The sequence below is a fragment of the Oenanthe melanoleuca genome, chromosome 5, assembly GCF_029582105.1.
Source record: "Oenanthe melanoleuca isolate GR-GAL-2019-014 chromosome 5, OMel1.0, whole genome shotgun sequence".
Taxonomy (NCBI): Eukaryota; Metazoa; Chordata; class Aves; order Passeriformes; family Muscicapidae; genus Oenanthe; species Oenanthe melanoleuca.
The window spans coordinates 18,554,687-18,577,694 of NC_079339.1; the positions used below are offsets into that span (position 1 = coordinate 18,554,687).

Sequence of the window (23,008 nt, forward strand, 5' to 3'; positions counted from 1 at the left end):
CAATGTTAAAAATCCTGTTTACAAAATTCCAGCACCTTTCAGAAACATCTTTCATGAAAAGCCCAAATTTCTATAACTTGCTTTGCACATACCTTGGAATTTATATTTGAATAACTCGAGAATTTTAAGAGAATAATTAAGTTGTAAAGAACAGCTCTGCATAGTTTGGGAATGCTGATGCTAGAGGCAGATTTGAATCCTCAGCCCTGCTCCTTTATGTACACTGCACATGGGAAAAAAGCTCAAACATGAGTTAATAGCTGCCCAGGGATTTTTGGTGCAGTCCCACTTGGCAGTGGAGAAGAGCCCTTCCTACTTGTCCTAAACTGGAGTCAGAGTGTGCAAGGGAAAGACAGGAGCCTGTTGGGCTTGAGCCCTGAGAACCAGACACAGGCAAAAATTCCAGATGCTGTTTTGCCTTGCTCCACAATGGAGGAAATCTACAGAGCAACATTTTTGCCTCTCTTTGTGAACAGATCAGATAGGACAGTGTTTGAAATCTGAGCTAAAGCACAGGTATCACTGAGGGAACTCTAGTACATGAAATAATGCATGTCCTGTTCATAAAATGAGTGTTTTAACCAAGAACTCTCTTGCAGCATCAATAAAAGATTTTGATGTCACTACAGCATTACATTCTTGTGAAAGAAATATTAATATTATTTTCTAAAAGACTTGCTGGGAGAAACAGTTTAGGTGTTTGAGGTCTTCAAACCAAAAACTTTTATTCTTACCTGCAACTGGAGATAGGAATGATATGAACACCTGAAGAAATTTTTACTTATAACTATTTTATGTATTGAATGATTAATTTTTAAAAAGCCAAATGACCAAACAAAAACCATGACTTACTGATGTTAAAATGGGAAGCTACTTACATTTTCATGACATAACTAGGCATATAAATGCTATGGCAAATTCAGCATTACCAGATACTCTTACATATTTTGAATATTATTTCTGTCTTTTCTGTTCAGTGTACATTTTTGGTTCAGATGCATTTACAGCTGGAGTAGCATCACACTTAAAACCTGCATTTGTGTTTTCAAAAATAAACCAACCAAACAGAAAATGGAACAGAGGCAGAAATCAACTACAGCTGGGTTTTCTAGTTTCGAATCAGAATTTAAATTGTTTGAACTTGACAATTTGCTCTCTTGTGCTGTGCTTCCTCCTTACATAGAGAGCAGTTTAGGAAGGTAAGCAAGCAATGCAGAAAAGAACAATCAGTTTTATTTCAACACAATTATTTTTAACCTGCTCACAATTTTGCTCTAATACCAAGAAAAAGGGCAAAGGAAGGAAACATTGCTATATTGTGGGGTAAACTGTAAGGATATGTGGAACAAAAGCCAGTCAGAAAGATTTTTCTAAATCTCATTTTTAGCTCCCAATACAGAGATTAACAAGATTTTATTATCTTCAATTGATCACACCTTTATTATTTGTGTGACTGCTCCTTCTGGAGAGAGAATGCTTGAAGTTGGAACACTGAAATTTTTATGTGGCATCAGTACAGAAAAAAGAAAGTGGACACAATTTGAGGGCAGACAAGAGTGAATCCATATGTTCAGCTTTCTTTAATTTCTTGTAGCTTTAATTGTTCATTAACACATTCCCTATTAACTAGAAGACATGTTTAAATCACTGCTAAACAAACTGAATTTTCACTGCTGCTGTTCCTGACTGGATTTACCAGCAATGGTTTCACAAGTCCTGAATTACAAGAGACTACAGCAAGGGAGCTGGGAAGAAAATACAAAAGATATTAAACATTGTTCTAAGTAGTGGCAACTGTGAAATTTTATTTCATTTTTTGAAGTCACAGATGAAAATAGAAAATAGAGACAAAGTGTTGGATGTAAATAACCAACAACAGATGTAAAGTAACTAAACAAGATAAAAAAAATCCACTACCTTAAATTAATACATTTTACAGGAGAAAACAATTGGTACAAAGGCTGAATTAGAACCATGATTTTCAAGGCCAGGCACACATTTCCCTAGTCCCTCAAAAGCCTCAAGCCTTAAAAGAATATTCAGCTGGGAACTGTATTAATCCTGAACAATGTACCCTGCAAATGGACTCCATGCTTTCCTAACTTCTGCCATGAAATAACTGAAATAATAAATTTGAAAAAGGCTCTTTCAAGGTATATTCCACCAATTCCACGTTGCTATTTAATAAAGAGAAAAAAATTATTATTATCCAACCTGACTTTTAGTTACCTCCTTAACCCTAAGTTTGATCTCCTAAATCACTAATTGAGAATCACTGATTCAAGGTTTTAGTATCAAATTAGTAGTTTTACTGGAATATGAACATTTAACTTTACAATAAAATACACTGTACTAGAAGGTTCATTCAAATCTAGATAATTTCAGTTACATTCCTATGGCTTTGAGCAAAAAAAAACCCAAGCAGTTTTACTGTATGTACACAATATTGAACATCAAGATTTAAATTATTTATTAATAACCTACATTCACTGTGGATTTCTAAGATTTACATCCAAAAAGCATATTTTATTTACATGCTGCTGACATTTTAAAGGAAAAGAAATAAAATATTATCTGTTTAGGAACCACATCTATTCCAAAAATTTAAAAAGATACATTTAACACCACAAAACATTTTAAACATTTACAATAAAAAACAGCTTTCTGTGCCAATCATACTTACTCTCCAAGAATGCAAAATTGCACTGACTACAACTAGACTAGAAACGCTTAAGACCTGAGAGTCAAATCTAAACCTTTTTTCTTTTTAAGAAAATCCTACAAGCTAATATGCCCTTAGGTTAATTTGAACACAGACAGGTCAGTGGTCAATTAAGGAAAAAAAAAAAAAAAAAAAAAGCCAACACCAAAAATAATCCCCCAAAACCCCAGTGCATTATTTCTGCAGCTCCAAAAATAGATCACTATAAAATTGTTGCAGTAGCTTGATAAGTGCCAGGCCTGCCAGATGCAGTAAGGCTTATTTCAAAGTGTCCTTTCCCACACACTGTACCCTAATCAAATAATGAGTGCCTTTGATCAGTTCCTGTGAGGATTCCCATGTTTATGCAAGCATGCAGTTGCTCAAGTATGCATCTTGGATTTTTGAGGGTTTACACCTCAGGCATACATACACAGGTGTTTTATTAGCTAGATCAGAGTAAAAATAAACATGAAGAAGCATAGAAAGTTAGAAATACTGGCCAGAAAACATTCAAAGTCTAATGAGAAGTTTTATATCCACCTCAAGGGTCTTTTAAACTCAGCAGAGCTCAGAGCATCATTCACTGTATTAGTAACCATCATGTACCTTATATAAAATAATAATTTAAAAAAATGGTTGTGCTAACAAGTGCACTTTACTGCACTGCAGGATGTAGAAAAGGTACCACACCTATAAAGCCCAGGGAAGAGAAGCATCATGCAAAAGTTACTCCAGTTGGCAGCAGCCATTTTATTTCTGCCCTTGGAGACATCATGCTCCTTTTTGAGTGAAAAAGCTTCCCCCTCCCTCCTGGTATCCTTCAGAAACTGCCTGACCAAGAGCATCTCCCAGGAGGGTTGGGAGGGCTGGGATTTTCCCACTCTGGAGCCACTGCCCACGGCTGGAGCAGCTGGCCCTGCCCATGCAGATGGCTGGCAATGCAGCAGTGGTCCTTCCAGGCTGGAAGCAGGCAAGCTGCAATCACCAGCCTACACAGGCAGACTTTTCCTTGCATTCAACCCAATTAACATTTCCCAGGACCCAGAAACCCACCAGTTCCATTCACCAAAGCAAACACATGAGTATCTGTGAATCCCAAACAAAGGTAGTCCCTCCCTTCCTAAGGACCCACCTTTGCTGTTTAAGAACAGGAGCATTTCATTAGAGCTTTAAACCTGACTGCACCATTTGGCAACACGGTCAAGTCTGCTTATGCCATTTCATCCTAATTTATAATCTAAAAACCAGATCTGCATTACCACAATTTACCTCTTCCACCACTGAAACAACTCCCAGCATATGCCTTTTTCCTGGGCTAAGGATCTTTGTTTTCCTAAGGCACTTGCATGAACAAGCACACAGGTCCATTATTTATACAGAAATCAAATCAATGTCACAAACAGGCTTGGAAGCAGTAAGAAAAATGTGATACCTGCTAATGAGGGGACACATTGTACTATCCAATGGTTGGGTTTTGTTTTGTTTTTTTTTTCCTTTTCAAAAACCATAAAATTTCTATATCTTAGTGTGTTATGGTGGGTTACAGCAGGGATTTTTTGGTATGTTTTACAGAATTTACCTCTTAAAAGCAACTAAGGAACAAGCCACAAGTTTTTTCACTCATTTACATAAAGCAGCAGATACACTGAAGAACATTCTGCTATTAATACATAGCAAATCAAATTTTTCTAGTATTTAAGTCAGTGTGTTTTATCCCTTTGATTCTGGAAACAAGTAAATTAATTTAAAGTTTAAAAAAAAAAAGAAAGAAGAAAGTGTATACAAATGAAGAGAAAACTGCAGAAGTTAGAATATACATGACTTCATGCAATGATGCTATGCTTTCTCCCTAGAAACATAGAAGATTTTAAAAGTCATCCTTTGTTGAAACAAGCTCTTCCATACTACTGACAAAAAAACGCCAAAAACAAACCACAACAAAAAAAGACACATTTAATATACTGCTAAGGTTTTAATAGGTGATCAAGAAGGTGCTGACTCAGTTTCTTCTCCAGCTACTCTTCAACAAACCTTGCTCTTGTTCACTGTGCAGAAGAGTTCTCATCCCACCCAGAGGAGGTTGCTTGGCACAAGAATGCAGATCACTTTGTGCAGTTCTGGCTGAGGTTAAATAAACCCATGATGTCAACCATTGCTTTCCGGATGTTCTTCCCAAAGCGATGAGAATCCTTTAAAAACAAACAAAAACCAAATACTTGTACTGTCCATCAACAGGTATTTTTCAGGCAAAAGAAGAAACTTTCTAATATTTTGTAGTTTTGGAGCTTATGGAAATCAGGCATGTATTTTACCATGCAATGGGGATTTTAATAACAGAAATTTTAATGCCATACAGATTAATCCAGGTTTATGCTGACCAATGAGTTCCTCATTATGCATCTACTTTCCTACAGTCAGAAATGAGATCATATCCTTTTGAAATCAGATACATGCACAATTTCCTGCTACTTAAAAATTGCTGGCTGTTGATATTGCTTTTCCTACAAGATTTTGAAAAAGCTCATTTTCAGAAAAAAAGGAATGTTCAGTGACTGTATGACTAATGACCAAGAAGTACTGAAAGAGCAGAAATATTATTTTTCTTTGAGTTCCTATCAGAAATGCTGAGTAATTTGCTATTGAAAAAAGCATTGGAAATGAAAATAACAACTTTCTATTTGTAAACAAAACAGGAACTGGTTCTGTTTATTCTAAGTGCTAGATGAATGGTTCAAGAAAGAAATTAAGATTAAAAATGCAAATTATTAGCTACATTACAGGATCTACTACAATGACCCTACTAATATCAAGGTCACACACACAAAATGCTGCCTTTTCTGTATGGACCTTTGACTTGACTAATAAATAAAAAGAACAGAGCGAAATTTAAACTACAAGCTAACAGGCATCTGAAGAACAATTTCAACTTTGAAACAAACAAAGCTTTATTTCCTAATCTTTAATGATTAACCAGAAGCACCATGATCTCCTGGACAAGTGAAGGTCAAAAGAGGAAAACTAGGTCAGCTATGCTACCTTGAATGAACCCAAGCATATTTAGTAAAGCCATAAAAATATAAAGGGGAGGGATGAATTGAACTCAAAGCAGTTCTCCACAACAGCAGGATATTCATCATTTGACATCTACTATACTTTAATAATGAGGGTTATTTTAATAAATTTTTGATTACTTATGTTTCTTAAGCACAGATTATAATTTAGGGGTTAGCTTTGTTCAGTAATATTTACACCAGGAAGGCTTAAATAGAGAGCATATGTTTTACTCAAATATTTTACTCTGTCTTTACAGCTGCAGCCTGAGACAAACCAATCAAAACTATAATAAGAAAAACCAAGATATGCCCATCTTTCTGTTTAGGGGACACATGTGATCATTTTCCACATGTGTAAAGATGATCTTGGGCCATGTGTTTTCCTTATGCTTGAAAGTGTAAGTGAAATAGAATATGGTATCCTTGGTTCATTGAACTATTAAATTTATACAATTGGAGCCAAAACCTCCAGCAAAACTGCATGTATTGAGAAAGAAAAAACACACTGTACCAGTATGTTGCAAGTTCTACTATGTATTTTAGACAATGAGTAGAACAGTTCTATAAGCACACAGCAGAACAGATTTATTAAACCATAGGAAGGGACTGACTTACTGTCTCAGAACAAGATATTTTGCTGGAGACATGGAAGTGGATGGAATTTTCATCCAAAATAATGTAAGAAACACCATAACCATCATCAGCCACCTAGGGGAAGAAAGAAGAGAAAAATACATTTTAAACATTTCTTTCTCCTTCATTTTCAATCAAGTTACACATAATTAAAAAGTTGCTACAGTTATTAAAATCAGTTGCAGTTTCCTCAAGTAAAACTTCAACTCCTACATTTAATGAATAATTTATGAAGATTGGCTCCACTTAAGGAATAGTTCTAGTCTCATCTGAAGTTCATGGAATAACCATTTTCTGAATATTTGCCTGTAATGGTTTGAAATAAAATACTTATTCAAAGGGCTTATTTTATCAAGGCCTGGTCCTAAGCAGCTATACAGCTTCAGTGCTTAAGCAGCAAGGAATAAAATAGTTCAGTTGTACACTTAAACAACCAGTCTCCTGGAATCATTCTGCAGATGTAAACAAACAGAATAAAGCCTTGTATTATGAAAACTTGCCAAATGCAGGTTTTCTTCTGACCCCACAGCAAACATGTGATTCTGAGCACCTGTATCACAAACAGAGATCTGGTCCAATTTCAACATTAGTAGCATTAACTGTCCCAAGTTTCAGTCCGGTGTTTTATTCCAACTATGCCTAGTAAACATAGATTATCCTGATGTCACCTCTCTTGTATTTCCTAACTCAAAGGATCATAACCCTCCATCTCTTTGCTGCCACTGCTGCTAAGCAGTCTGACAGTCTTCTCACTCTTCTCACTGTTAGTGCTACAGAGATAAACTCTACTGAATGCTTTAAAAAACCCTTCAAAACCAACAAAAAACACATGCATGGAAAGCTGATGTACTGAATCTCTGGGCTACTTCAGCAAACCAAATTTTTGGTTTTTGTAAACAAAAACAAAAGGAAAAGTGTTAGAAATTCCTGCAGCCAAAACCCTTTTCTATTGCCTTTTGGGCATTTGGAATATTGAGTTCATGATCTGCTTGAGGAAGCCAGTTTCTCAAGAATGAGCAGTATTGCCACAGCTAGGCCTCCTTGATACTGCAGGTCAAATTCATTCCAACTTCAGAAATTACTGAAAGCTCTATCAGAAACATGAGTAAATAAACAACAACTATTTAACACCCCCCCCCTTCCATCCCCCACCTTCCTGCTTGACAAACCAGCCAAAACACACTGAACTTGTCACCCTAAATTCTGTGGGGCAAAGAGCAGTCCTGTGACACCTCTCATGGCTCCTTCAATAGAAACACTTTTTGAAAACATTAATCTAGTATAATACCCCCATAAAAGCTGCTTAAGAGGTCTTGTTGACACCAACATTCTCATCAATGGCCAAGCTCAAATGCCAATAAAATATCCAGCAAATAAGCAGCTCATCAAATCTATAACCATACATTGGTTTCTTGAAAGTCTACAGAAGCCACAGAACATGGCTGTATTCTTGACTTGGCCATTATTCACACTTAAGAGGGCAGGCAGAACAATGTGAGAAGCCTAATCTGGAGGAATGTATGAACACATTTATTAATCAAGAAGGAGATATACAGAATAAGTCATGTATAAGTACTTTTACAAATCCTAACCTTAAAATCTAGTTTAAGTAATAAGGCATTTGTCACTGCAGTAACAGCCTGAGGTACAGCAGCTCTGGGCACAGGCAATGTGGTAAGAACCCCAACTTCATCAGATCTCTTTGCCATGGAGCCCTGTACCACATTTCATGTGTGTTTCCTTAGGGATAATCCATCTTTGTAGCTGGATACCAGAAAAAAGTGGCACAGATTTTTCTGAGCACAGCCATATCAGGGAAAATATAAAATACATGCATTTAAAAGCATGAGCTGCACCTCTGATATGCAACAATGAGGGATTACAGAGCTGAAATTTTTTTACTGGCATCTTGAAAATAAAACATTTTTTTAGTGGGTTTAGTTGTATTTAGGAAACATACTGGTCCAAACCCTCCACCAGAGGATAACATCTCTGGGTTCTTCTTCAGATTAATGTGTTGCTGTGGTGTCTGACTCGTTGACAGCCTCCAGGGTTCTGACAAAACCTTTATTAGATATGGAAGAGAAGCAAACAAATAGAAAAACACTGTTAAAGAACAGGCAACTTTCTCAAGAACTAGTCAAGATAACAAGTGTTATAACAGGTGTAATATTGCTTTATAATCTCTTAGAAAACACTTCATAAAGCAACATTAAGGGTAATTCCCATTTCAATGGGATGAAAAATTAAGAAACTTAAATGAAATAGTTAAACTTACCCTGATATGGTAACTATTAACATATGAGGAAGTGATGTCAATTCCTCTAAGAGAATAAAATAGATTTTCAATAGAAATGCTACTTCAAACAAGATTATCCTGTCTACAGCCTTGTAACTTACACACAAAAAGGTCTTGTTTTAACAAGACCATTATTAGCCATATCAAGGTAGAAGCTTGTAAAATCTCTAACAACACATCTTGAAAGTTTGTGGAAACTGTTTTATTTTTGTTTTATTTTTGACTTAGCTACATTTAGGAAAGCAAGCAGACAAATGTGAGTAGCTTGATTTTGAGGCAACACTTTTTTTATTAATCAGAAAAAATGAACAAGTGCAGTGTAATTATTTTTATAAAATCCAACATTAAAATCTAGTTTAATTAATAATTTGTCAAAGTAATCAATAAATACATTAATGCCACATACAGCTCCTTTAACTCTTAATAACTTAAAAGGAATTGAATTTTTCAGTTTCACAAGAAAATTCTCAGAGAAAATACGCAGCCTCTGTTGCGCTCCTTGAAATTTTTTTTTCAATATTGATTATATATTTCTTGCAATTCTAAGTAACATGTATTATGCTAAAAAACTCAATGAAAGCATCTTTCTTGGTCTATCAATAAACGTACACACAAAGGAAAATGAAACTAAGCAATTTACCAGCAGATGTTAAACAGCGCTAGCTGAAATTTTACCCTTTTCCTTAGGAAAACCAGAGTGGTACAAACATCTTGAGCAGGTACCACAAATCCCTAACTGACCAAAGGGCTGCTTACAGCACAGAAGAGGGATGAATAAAAGTCAGTACCTCCTTGAGGAAAGGAGAGTCTACGGCGAGGTACTTGGACACGACATAGAGGCAGAAGAGGTGGCGGTCAATGCCGGCCCCGGTCATGGCGAGGCGGTACAGGTGCTGGTGCTTGTCAGCTGCCTGCCTGAAGAACTTCAGCGTGTTCTCAGTCTAACAGACAAAGAGAGATGAAGGAAACTCAGTTAAGTGAGCTGCACTAAGGATGGAGGTGCAGAAACTAAGTTACAGCCATGACTCTCCAGCCTTGAGCACAAGATAGCTGACCTCACACAGAATCCTCTGGCTTTTCAGCCTCATATATTTAATTTCAGGTATTAGCAAGTGTCAGCTATTACCTGCTGTAAACTGCATAATGAAAACTAATTTAAGTGTTTAAGTATTTAATTTAAGTATTTAAGTGTTATCTACCCCTGCAATCAAACATGATTACCACTCAAGTTTATGACATTATTTATAGTTTCTATAGATACTGGTCTTAAAGAGTTATAGAGAGCAAATCTCAATATGATTTAAAGAAAGCTCAAACAGCCAGAACTATTTTAGAAGGCAAACTGGCAACACTGAAGGTACAGAGGTCCATAAATGCTGGCCATCAAAATCAACATAGAAGAGCAACTACTTCCTTCCTGTGAATTATTATTGCTTCTCTGTCAGAAAGGAAAGCTTTGCTAATATAAGATTAGTTGTTCTATAAATCTATGCTTGAGTTTTACAAGTCACAAAAATTTCACAAGTTATCACAGTTTCCTGGAGTTCAGAAACAGGTAAATAAGGGTATTTTTGGTTAAGTTCTGCCATTCTTTTTTTGGCAAAGATTTTCTTCTTTATTGACAGAAAACTGGAGAAATACCTTATGCAGCTCTTCCTTTCTAAAAAAAAAGCATCACTCTAAATGCTTAAAAACTATTTGAGGGCTTACATGGTTGTCTAGTGGTAACTCATGTGCTTATGAATTATCACAGAATCACAGATGACCTTTGAGATCATCTCATTCCAGCCCCCCTGCCACAGGTAGGGACACCTTTCCCTAGACCAGGTTGTTCAGAGCTCCATCCAGCCTGGCTTTGAACACTGACAGGGATGGGACATCCACATCTTCTCTGGGCAACCTGTGCCAGTGTCTCCCCACCCTCAGAGTGAAGAATTCATCCCTAACAGCCAGCCCAAGCCTAGTGCCCCAGCTGTGGCAGGACTCACACTCTCGTGGGGGTCTTCCATGGCCCGGACGAAGCGGCAGGACTCCACGGTGCACGAGCGCACCGTCTCGGTCCTGCCTTCCCGGAACAGGCGCGTCATGGACGCCTCGTACGTCAGGGAAAACTTCCCCATGTCCTTGCAAAAGGGGAAAACAGCAGCTTAGAGCTCACACAGACTTGGCCCCTCCTTTTTATCAACAATCCAAGCTAAGCACACAGGCGTATGGATCACTCCACAAAGTAAACTCAACGTTTAAGTTTTCAGCAGCCCACCGTTAGCTCATTTATCTGAAGATAACACAGGCAAAAATAAGATCAGCAGCAGGATTTGATAAACACTACCAGAGCAACCAGATTAGCAAGGAATACTCTCTTCATTTTATATTCTACTTTCTTCAGTTTATAAGAGAAGCTGAATGTTGCTACGCTGCTCTTTTCTGGCAGCACATTACAGGAAAGGTGAGCTAACAGAAGAAAATACAGGTAGGCATTTCTGTTAATCCTCTTAGGGAGTGTCCATGACTACTGCATCTAATCTAAAAGGTAAGTTTAACATTGTTTAGATCATAAACAGCTACTAGAAGTTTTGCATCTTCTTTCCAGTCCAAAATGCCTAGAGAAAGGCCAACCAAGCAGAAGGGAAAAATTTAGAAATGTATTAGTATGTGAACCATTGTAGAAGAGATTTCCAGCTACTAATCTGCTCAGGGTTTGTATCAATTTGCATTGAATGTCTTTAACAACCCTGTACAACCTTGTACAAGCAGTGCAAGATCACACAGTCACAGGTTTTAGTCACAAACATGTTACACCCAATTTAATGAGGTTCTGTAAGCCAGAGCAGCTCTGTCCTTACCCGATAGTGAGCAAGCTGCAGGGCAAGTTGCACAAAGGCATCAGGGCTGGTTTTCACTTTCTTTATTAGTCCTTTCCCAAAAGTATCAAAATAAAATGAACAGAAGTCCACATCATCTGCTAGAGCTACAGCAGTGCTCAGAGACTTCTCAATCACTTCTTGGCACTTAAAAAAAACAAACAAAAAACCACCTGTATGTATACAAACATGCATTCATGGTATTTGAGAGAACTATTGAAAAAGTGCAAGTACTTTTAACTGATAAACAAGAAATGCTTGCCTTTCTGCATGCCAGGAACATCATTACCTAAATATTTTCTCTTTAGAGAAAGAAGAGAAGCTATCTTTGCTAGAAAGTTAAAATTCAAAAAGCTAATAAAAATGTTTTAAGCCAATACACATTCAAAAATAACTCTTGAAAAACCCACCAGCATTAAAACTGTTCAGATGAGGAGAATGTAAAAGAATGGCCTACAGATGCAGAATGGCAATAGTAATGTGACTTCCAAGTTCCCATACATGCCTAATTAAATACATCACCAATCATTAGCTTTTTATTCAGAATTAAAATCCAAATAGGTGGTGGCAGTTTTTCTAGAAACTCAAGCAAAAAAAAAAAAACAAAACAACAACTTAAAAATCTAACCTTGTTAGGCATATGTGCAGAACTATGGACACACACAAAAAAAGACAGTTATTTTAAAGGAAGAGTTTAAAAGAGTTTTCATGGTGACAACAGTAATGAAACCACAGCAAGTAAAACTTTGTTTTAGTACAGTCACTATTTAAAAGAGGTGGCCACTTATTTTTGACATACTGCCAACCAAGCAAGCTTTTAGTAAAATATTGGCATATTCCAGTCACAATTTTTAAAGATTGGTAATAAAATCTCCTGAGTAATGGCTACACTTGAAGTACACAACCTAAAGGATTCAAAGGAATTTAAAGCTGATTAATAGGGTTATCAATAATTATATAAATTATTTGACTGCTGGGGAAGAGAGCAGTTTCTTCTCATATCACTAAATCTTATGTACTTACCTCTTCTGGAATTTCCCATTGCAGTTTGGTAGGAAGAGGAATATTTGGATTGGTATCTCCTTTGCAATGTCCATCTACTGAATAGCCCAGTTCAAGATACTCAGTTGCCATCACATTCTGCAAAGAATGATACTTATTCAGAATTTTCAACACACTACTTACTGCCATGGAGTTAGGATTTCATTGTGAAAGCAATATAACCTATTTTCACTACACAGAGAAACAAAATATACAATCCACTTCCAAATAGTGAACTGCAACTGCAAGTGAAGCCCCAGTTTTACAACAACAGCACCAAATGTGTACCAAACACTTATTCAATTACATTGGTGCATTTTGCTAGATGCTACTGGTTTAATAAAAAACTCTTCAACTCAAAACCCACCTCAAACTAAGCAAAAGTAAAAAATTAAACTCAGTCTTAAGTTTCACAATCCCTGTTCAATTTAGATTCTAGAGAATTTCTTCAAGTTTGTTATTTGTCAAAACTTATACATCAAGGAATAATTTATTTCAGAGTAAGTGCAAACCCCTGCAAGAACTCAATTATTTTTAAGATTTGTATCCCTTTCAAAATTGCTGTTTGTTTTACATGTGCACTAGAGCTCTTGAGTGGGAAAGAAGAATGTTTCCAAGATGAACAGCACAACTTGAACAGACATAAAAAGCCCTGTCTTGCAATCCTCAATGTTAGAAGAAAAAAATCCAGAAACAACAAACTCACATACAAACACAAAGAATTGCCAAAATACCTGAATCTGCTCAATATGGAAAGAAAAAGTTTGATTATTTATTTCTAATCTTTTATTTTAATTTCATTTTCTCTTAATTTTCTCATTGCACTTAGTGGTCAGAACATGACAACTGCGAAATAAAGCTTCATCCATTCTATTCTAAAATCAGACAATCTGTAAAGAGCTAACAACAGATAACTTTCTAAAAAATTAAATCCTGTTTCAGCCACTTAATTCTTAGCAGAAAATGCACCAACTAATATTCAGTACAGATATATGCATTAAGCATATAATATAATTCATTAAAAGCAAAAAAGTATCTCTCTTTCATTGATAGTCTACACTGCTTTGTCATGTCACTCTCAAATCAGTTTGGACTTCCTTCTTCCCTGGGTGGAGAATGCAATGAGGTTTTTTTTGTGTTCTTATACACATGGAAACACTTCTATAATATAACTTGGAAATTACTTGGGGTCCAGTTACACTCAGGATCCATTTGCACAAATACATACAAGATCAGAATTAACTAATGCTTTTGAAATAGTTTTAATTGATCTGAGTCATATAACTGTTTGGAGGTTTAAGCTTCAAAATTAAAAAGGAAAAAAATCAAATAAGATTTCAAGAATTAAAGCCAGCATATGATGGATAGACATGGTAAAGTGAATTTATTGCATTCATTGCAATTAAATACAAGAGAAGATGTCAACAGCATATCAGCCTGCATCTTAGCAAAAAATGCTTAGACAAAAAGTTAAACTGTGCAATTTTTTAAATTTTGAAAGTAAGCAGAGGAGTTTTATAGTGCAAGAAATCTTAAGAGCTTTAGGAGCACGTACATATAAAAATACAATGCCATGTCAAAGAGGCAATAATCTGTGGATTTAAAACATTAAAGTAAAGTTAGATGGGGAGTTGTTTCACTTTTCTGTGAAGACATCTAAGCTCACTAAAATGCTATCCCTTCAAAAAATAGCAGCTTCTTAAGCAAAGGTTTGGGATCTTTTTCAAATTCTACAGTTGCTGTAGACATAGTCACTCATCAGCAATGTGAATGCAAGGGGTTGAAAGCAGCTGCTGACCTTCAGGGCTGCTTCCAGACCACATCACATTATCTTCTGCATTATCTCTTTGTACCAAACTTACCTCCCACAGGTGTCCAACAATAGGAGCATCTGCCCAGGAGTGCTCTGCATTCAGACCCATTTTGCCATTTTTGAATATTATGAGAGTGAATGTCTTATCAAACCACCTACAAAAGAAATGAAGATTTCTTTATGGCTTTGTACATTTCAAAAGCATTTTTCTGTTGCAACTTCCTCTCTTTCTAAAATTCACATTCAATGCACTTTTTATTTAAGAACATTTAAATAAATAGACAGAAATTTGAACCTCATGAAGTTCAGCAAGGCTAACTATAAAGCCCTGCACCTGGGTCAAGACAATGCCCAGTACCAATAGACTGATGGATGAAAGGATTTAGCAGCTCTGCAGAGAAGGACTTGGGGAAAAAAAAATCATCATGAGCTGGCAAGGTGCACTTGCAGCCCAGAATGCAAATGCTGTCCTGGGCTGCTCAAGAAGCAGCATGGCCAGGGTGAGGGAGGGGATTCTGCCTCTTTACTCTTTACTCCACTCTGGTAAGATCCCACCTAGAGAGCTGTGTCCAGCTCTGGGGTTCTCAGCACAAGAAGGACATGGAACTGTTAGACTGGGTCAGAGTCATGAAAATGGCAAGAGTGCTGGAATACTCCTCCCCTGAGGAAAGGGTGAGAGTTGGGCTTGCTGTTCAGTCTGGAGAAGGCTCTGGGAACAGCTTCTTTCAATATATAAAGAGGGCTTATAAGAAAAGCTGAGAAAGACTTTTTATCATGGCTCATAGTGTCAGGACACAAGGCAACAGATATAAACTGAAAGAGGGTAAATTTAGATGTGTTCTAATGGAGAAATATTTTGGAACAGATTGTCCAGAGAAGTTGTGGATGCTTTGTCATTGCAAATGTCCAAGGTCAGGTTGGACTGGGCTTTGAGCAATCTGCTGTAGTGAAATTTGTTCCTTTCTATTGCAAAGGGAACTAGAGGAAGGTCCCTTCTAACCCAAACCCTTCTGTGATTCTATGGAATTTATCAACTTAAAAATCATCATTAACTAATATGTATAGCCCAATTAAAAAAAAATAATAGAAAAGGAAGGCATTTTCCACATTGTCAATACTGCACCTGTCATAACATCTGCCATGTATCAGAGATTTTGCATATGCATCCAGTGATTTCATTGGGTCTTCTTTCTTGTAGCCCTGCTCAATGTCATCCAATGTCACAAAAAATGCTGCTTTCTCAACAGCATCTAAGGACTGCTTGTTCTTTCCACGGCTAAAATAAGCCTGACGAGCCTTAGCCCATGGTACTCTGTAAAAAAAAAATTGGTTTATAGCCAGATTACATAAATTTGTGAATGTTTGATTACCTTTAAAATCACTATGAGACTTTCCTCCTTCTTCTGTGAAATTTGACACAACTGCTTTCCTTGCACTTAAACTGTGAGAGCTGTGAAAAGCTCTGACAATACTTGCACAGTGGAATCCTAGGAACCAACTCAACTCATCATCATACCAAAAACACATCCAAAACCTCAGAAACTCAGCATTTCTGCACATGCAACACCTTTAGCAGAGATCATCTACACTTAAAACTAAACAAAGGAAAGGATCTATTATAAGGAAGAAGACAACAGTTAAAAAAAATAATCCACTGCAAATTTTTTTTAACTCCACACAATTACAAGTAACTGAAGCACTGTTATACATCACCAATATACAAAATCAGTGAGCGAGGTATAAACAACTGACTGGAGACTATTTTAAAATTCTAAAGCCAATATTCCATGATTATGTCATGCAATGATTTCTAAATGCTAAACTTATTTAAAAAGCAATAACCACCATACCTATCTCCTGCAGTAAGAGCTGCAAGTTTCTCCTCCCCAGGCTGAGGCTCTGAATCATCATCAAGGATTCTCTGTATTTGCTGCTCAATTTCTCGGGGTCTCAGCAATCTGCCATCGTGGTACAGCCACACCTTGAAGTAACGGCCCTTGTGATACACAACAATGTGCTTGCTGTCCTTCACGTGCTGGAGGGTATCTGCAATGGCAATCACTCATGTCAACACAAAGCTGAAGTCTCAAAACAACAATGCACTAATAACATCAGATGCCTGCTGCATGCACTACAAGTGATTTCAGCACCCCATGTTACTTCATCACAAAGATTCCTGCATGAAACAGTCAAACGCCCAGATCTGACAATCATTTGCAGTTTAAGCAACTAAATCTGTATTTCTGTATCTGAAAAATGAGCACTAGTTGTGTAGTCTGGTGAAGCAGTCAACAAAGAACATGCTAGGTGAGTATCAGGAAAGGTTTTTTTAAATTATTTGCATTCAGGTGCTAGACAACTCATGGAGAGTCTTAAGAAACTCACAATTTATACCATCAGCTTTTGTTTACATTTGTCCTGGCAGATGCAGAGTGAATATTCCATATATGGCCAAAATGTGTAATCTTATGTGAAGCAGAAAACTAGGCCACAGTTTTTCCTCATTTTACTATCTACATGGCTTAACTGGGATAAGCCTACACTTAGTCATGAAGGCCTTGTATCAAACCACAAGTGAAATCATTCACTCCATTGCATGTTCTGTCAAAGGTCATGATTTAACATCTGCTCAAGTGACAGGATACAATGTTCATCAAGATTTTACCACCAATTAATACAAAGACAATTTTTTTCCTTTTTTTTTTTCTTTAGAAAAGCAATTGAGATCAGGAGACAAGGAGTCAAGCTGCTGATGAGAATGTGTGAAGATGTTTTTGGAACTCAGACATATACAGAATGACACAATTGCTTTTCCTTTAGAAAAACAGAAACAAAGAAAAATGGAAAAAGTATAATAGGAAATGTGAAAAACTTAGGAGAAAAATACAGTAATTATTATACTGACTGTAATTTAATTTGAAAGACTTTAAACAGGAGAAAGTGAGGAGAGCCACTAAGATATACAGGACGTATTTTAATCAGATGTTAGTTAGAATGAGCCACTTCTACACTTCTGTGCCAAACTTATTTTAGACTGAAAGAAAACCACATCTGAGGCTAAATGCAAACTTTTTATACCTTTTATTATATTGACAACAGGGAAGGGGCAAGGTACTTAGTACTCTCAGTGCTTGCACTCTTAGTACTTGAAGCATTGCAGTATTCTAAATAATAGTAGCTCATAGACTAAAGTTGTCAAATAGAGAATTAAAACCTGCTCATCTATTTAAGCTCCTGGTTATGACACAGAGTAATGACACCAGGGATGTCCTTTTCTTCACTCTGCACATAAAGCTGTCTGAGGCATAGCTGGAAAAAAAATCCTCAACAATCCAGCACAGGCCAGCAGCAGAACTGAGAGCAAAGTCCTTATCTGACACATGCACCTACTGCTTTATCCACTACCCAATGCCACTTCTCCCCCTTATCCAACTTCTTCCAGCACAACAAATGTCACCCCCCAGCAGGGAAGAGTGGGCAGACCCCTGCATCTGCCTAGAAACTCTTTGTTTTGAATTCTGTAGTTGAGTGGGAGTTACAAGTTTGAAGGCAGTTTCAGACATTGGAGTGAGTTACAGGCCTCACAGAAAGTAAAAAAAACCAAACATCCTGTCTTCAAGTGGCAGCCCAAATGTGCATTCCCAAAGGAGGTGACTAAACAATAGCTCCTGCTTGTATTTCACTGTGATGCTGCCACAATGGTGCACTGCTGGGTAAACATGTGAAATCAGTTCAGAGGCTCTTCAGCACATGACATGACCAGAGAAGCCTAGATGGAGCTTAAGCTGTTGTAGAAAAACACAACAGCACAAGTCTCCACTAAAATCTGCTATGAAATTCTCAAAGAGTAATGAAATGCAATCTATTTGCATTAGTAGAGAATTCTAGATGCAATCTGACTCCACTTACAGTGACAAAACGTAGGAAAATCAAAAAAGGCAACAAAAATTGCCACTTTTAATATTTAGACCTCAAAAATCATCTTGAGCTTGGAAAAATAAAAGTAAAGGTTATTTATAAATTAAAAAACAGGGCAGACAATATTATTGCAGTTGTATTTTAAATGTAAGTAAAGGAGGAAAACTACTTTAAAAGCTTCAAAATCTCCCTAAAATGAAAAACATATAGTCACTTCACAGCAATCCATTGCATCCTGAGTCTTGGAAAACAGTATTGATCTGGAAAACCAGGTTTTTAGTAGGAAAGACACCAAGCCCTGAATTCCACCAGGGTTATTCTCCTAGGCTGGCCTTGCTTACCTGATTCCTCTCCTGGGATACGGGAAGTATTAAACATCCTCTCCCACTGAGCTGAGCAGAGTGGAACAGTAGATCCCATCAGAAGAATCTGTGAAGCAAATGTACATTAAAATCCAATTTTGCATATACAGTTAGAAAATTTAAAAGTAAAGAAAAACCCCCAAGATCTGGTTAAAAAAGGCTTCAGAATAGTAAGATTTACAATACATTAATGCAGTGTTGAGTTTTTCCCTCCCTGTTCATGGTCTCTCCTTGAACTACACGTGGAATATTCCATGGACATTCCATAACCATTATTTTTCCCCCTTCTACCAAAAGCTCACCCTTCTGGAGGGAAGACTGAAGCTGGCTAGCACCTGAAATCCAAAGAGCTCTGGAAGCAAAACTTACACATGCAACATGCAGTACCCCTTAATTCATTCTTTTATGGCTGTGTAGGAACAAAAGTTCACTTTTCTCTGACTTCTGGTTCCATACAATTAATCACATCCCTTCAATAATCTTTAAAAAAAACCTACTTAATTGTTTCCACAGTATTTATTTACTACAATATACAGCCATTGGATAGTACAGAAACTCAAACTGGGCTTGCCTATCTTTGCTACCTAGAAATTAGTGCAACACAGGATTTTATCACCATCTTAAGCTCTTACTGGCCCACTCTTGATGTCAAGTGGCCTCCAGACCTTTATCCCAACCATCCTGTATTGTATCCATACAATTCTGTATTTTTGACAGCTGGTAGTTTCTGCCCATGTGCAGTTCAAGTGATAGCCAAGATGATTTGGACCACAAAAACTGGTAACAATAAGACATTCCTCTCCTCTCCCATTCTGAAAACTGGTCAGCCTCTCACAGATTGTGCTGGATTGAAACTGCTATACATACTGGCTTGATTTCTTGTCTGTCCAGTTTTTTCCGATAGAGCAGGATGGCATGGATAACATTGCCAGCTCTAGCTGCCTGCAGGGTTGTGGGACACAAAGAGAGGAAGTCCTGTAAAGGAGATAAGAATCATAAGTTAATGATTACCAGGCTACATTAAAAAAAACCCCAAACCTGATAGTACTGCTCATTTTTAACAGTTTATTCTGGACAATGTAGAAAAGGCTTTAAAATTCATGAAGTGCACAAGTGCAGAGAGCTGATGAAACTTTTCTTCTGCAGTCACAATCTCCTTAAACATTCTTAATCATTTGAGTAGAAAATACAGTGCTACATAAAACTTGGTCCAAAACCATCATATTTCTTTTTTTTCTTTTAATTTTCAGTCTCTTTACAATTTTACTTCCTGTACATACATTTGCTAGTATGAGCACATGCCTCCTTCAGCTGTGTTACCCATGAAGTTTTACATGGAGCTTTTGGAAGATTTTTACAGTAAGGACAAAACTGTTTAAGTCATTACTGCATGAGTTTGCCAAAGAGGCAGCTGTGCTAGGATTGTTAAGATAGCTGTACTTAAAGTTCTTCAAGTATCTGACATACTTGAAGGCACCTGAAGAAACTTGCTGAAGAAGAAAGAAAAACAAAGGTTACATCCTCAGTGGCAATGGATTTCCAAGCAGAGAGACACCATGAAGTAAGATATCTGCCAGAAATGTTGCAGGGCTTGGCACATAAGGTGTTTATAGGATTTACCTACCATTGCAAAATAGTTACTATTAACCATAATCGGTCCACGGCCTCTAAGGTAGATATATTCTTCCCACCAATCACTAACCTGCAGAAAGAAGGAAAAACAACAGCAGTAAAATCTCATCATTTCCACAGTTTATGTCTTCTATGTTGATGGCTCCACAAGACAACATTCCACAAAGGAGTAGGAAGGAAACTGCTAGTTTGCCTCCCTACGTAAAAAAGACAAGAATCCCTGCCCTGCTAATTTTTATCAGACTTCAGGGAAAACAGAGGAAAAAAGGGTGAAGAACTAAATTAAATTCAGGTCATGAATTCATGATCTCTACATAATATTTAAAGTATATCAGATCTCCTGGATGCTTTAGAGCCTTTGCCAGGACAGATTAGTTAGGTCAGGTACAGGTACATCAGATAATATATCAAGAAGGAATTAACATTACAGTTCTCATTATGATGTTAAGAGTTGGATTGTTTTTTTTGGTAAGAAAAAAGAAGATAGACCAACTACTCAATTCATACAGTTCTTTTATTTTTCTTATATATACCTTAGAAAAAATTGTTCTAAATCACTCTTCTAAACTACCTGGGTAGCCAGGCCCATTATTGAGTTATCAAGCTCAACAAGCAAATAAATGAGCCCAAAAAGCAATCAAACAACAAACCCCAACAGCAAAATCCTCCAGAATAACAGAACACAAAATAAGGATTCATTTTTTCAAGTTTCAGTCACCTTTGCTCATCACACTGTTTACCAAATCACACAAATTATTTACATGCAAAGTCACACATATTTAAAAAAAAAAAAATCAAGTGGTTTCAATTTCCTTCTTTCACATTTAATGGAAATAATGGAAATAATGGAAATAATGGGATTTAAGCCAAAAAGAGCACCAGGGAACAAATAATGTAATTTGAAAAACTGAGCTTCCTATTTATCTACTTACATAATTGGTGGCCCACCAGGATTTTAGCTTCAAATACCACTGAAGCCTTGGTCCCAAATTAAATGCAAAATCTTTGGCAAGACCCTCCATTCTTTTGAACTTCTCATCATCCATAAGTGGTCGAACTGACTCCAGATACTAGAACACAAGAAAAGAATCAGCATCAGTACAGGAACTACTACAGAAGCTACTAATGTGTAGCTTCTCATCATTCCTGCAGAAAACACTTTAACAGCAAACAAAGATTATCTAGTCTCAATCCATAAGGCTGCAAATACCATGTTTTTAATATAGGAGTATATGATCTTCTAAATGTCTGCTGCAACTTCAACAAATAAAATATTTTTTCAGACATTTGTCAGAGAAACACAAGTGGAAGAGGTAACTTTTCTAAACATTTTCCACTCCAAAGAGTAAGACATGCTGCTTCTTCAGTAGCAGACAGAGATTAACTTCATTTCTCCTCTAAAAATCAAACCTTCAGTTTCTGTGACAAACTGCCATATTTACACACTTTGCTACAAGGTTTTGTGTTATAAGACACACATTTAATAACACAGTACAACAAAAGTGGTCTGCTTCAAAAACCCTGGAAATCACACTTTGTGGCACAGCCTTACAACAACAGGCATCATGTCATCCAATGTGAATCACACTGGCTTCAAACTGGCACCAGCTCCACTGGATTGTCACAGCCTTTACTTTCATTTCCATGCACAAGTTTCAATCTGTTACACCATATTAATACCACTCTGCAGTTTTTCATGAGGCATGGCAAAAACACCCCAAAAGGCATCTAAGTATGGATGCTTGTCTCACTGAAGAAAATAAATTGGTGGATGTACCTACCCTGTTAACTGTGTCTTTAACAGCTGGGACTGGCAGTCGTGGTAGAGATGTCTGGAAACTGTATAACATGGGTTTACGCCCTGAGAAAAGCTTTACAAGGGTCTGAAGAAAAGCAAAAATAAAATAGACACAAATTATTAGGTCCAGCAAAAGAAAAATGACAGAGTAAATGTGTAATGTAACTCACAGTCCTTTTCACTGGTAAATTATACTGTACTAGATTTAGGAAGCTACCAAATTTATCAAGGTTTCACAAGTAAAAAATGGCTTTGACAGAAAGTAACTTCCTAAATGTTAAGCAACATGTCAGTGGAAGAGCAAGATATGCATGGGCATTCCTGACTTCCCAGACATTATACTGTCACAGACAATATTGTGTTTATGCAGGGCACACCTTGATCTCAGTACAAATAAAGTTACTTTGCAATTTTTATTCCCCTCTGGAAAGATTAAAAAGACCATGTCTACCAGCTGACCTTTTACTATATTACATAGTAGATACTAGAAACATATCTATACTGTGCTTCAAAACACAGTCATTACCAACCCTGTGACTACCAAGGTTTCTAGATAACTACAGCAATCTTTAAAAACAATAATTATGCTTTTGTATCATGGTTTAATGTTTTCCAAAGTTACATCTCAACATCACTAATAGGACCAATGTTACAGGGAGTTAATTCAAGCATGAATAAATCTCAGGTAGTCTACTGCATGATTTGAACACACCAAACTGTGCAAGCATGCCAGTGTTATACTCAGTGCTTGTGTTACAAATAAACCCCAGCAACAAAACAAAAAAGCCAGAGAGAACTTAGCTTCAGATATTACAGAACATCCTGTGCTCCACAGGAGAGGGAAAACAGAAGCAGCTTTTCTGTCCACCACTGCTTTTCAGTTGCAGCACACAC

The 23,008-nt window shown here is 36.9% G+C and overlaps 1 protein-coding gene across 4 annotated transcripts in view; it reads right to left on the bottom strand.

The window, feature by feature from the left end:
- Positions 1-1,785: 1,785 nt before the first annotated feature.
- CPT1A (carnitine palmitoyltransferase 1A) overlaps positions 1,786-23,008 on the bottom strand; it is a 37,774-nt gene continuing 16,551 nt past the window's right edge. For all 4 annotated transcript variants that reach the window (XM_056492309.1, XM_056492308.1, XM_056492311.1 and 1 more), the window contains exons 6-20: positions 22,098-22,199; positions 21,249-21,386; positions 20,309-20,386; positions 19,552-19,659; positions 18,664-18,751; positions 16,255-16,450; positions 15,528-15,716; positions 14,454-14,559; positions 12,574-12,690; positions 11,533-11,697; positions 10,678-10,812; positions 9,478-9,630; positions 8,351-8,455; positions 6,373-6,465; positions 1,786-4,893 (exon numbers count right to left, since the gene is read on the bottom strand). In XM_056492309.1, coding sequence (XP_056348284.1) covers positions 4,807-4,893; positions 6,373-6,465; positions 8,351-8,455; positions 9,478-9,630; positions 10,678-10,812; positions 11,533-11,697; positions 12,574-12,690; positions 14,454-14,559; positions 15,528-15,716; positions 16,255-16,450; positions 18,664-18,751; positions 19,552-19,659; positions 20,309-20,386; positions 21,249-21,386; positions 22,098-22,199 — 1,860 coding nt within the window. In that variant the 3' untranslated portion in view covers positions 1,786-4,806. The remainder of the gene's footprint in view (positions 4,894-6,372; positions 6,466-8,350; positions 8,456-9,477; positions 9,631-10,677; positions 10,813-11,532; positions 11,698-12,573; positions 12,691-14,453; positions 14,560-15,527; positions 15,717-16,254; positions 16,451-18,663; positions 18,752-19,551; positions 19,660-20,308; positions 20,387-21,248; positions 21,387-22,097; positions 22,200-23,008) is intronic.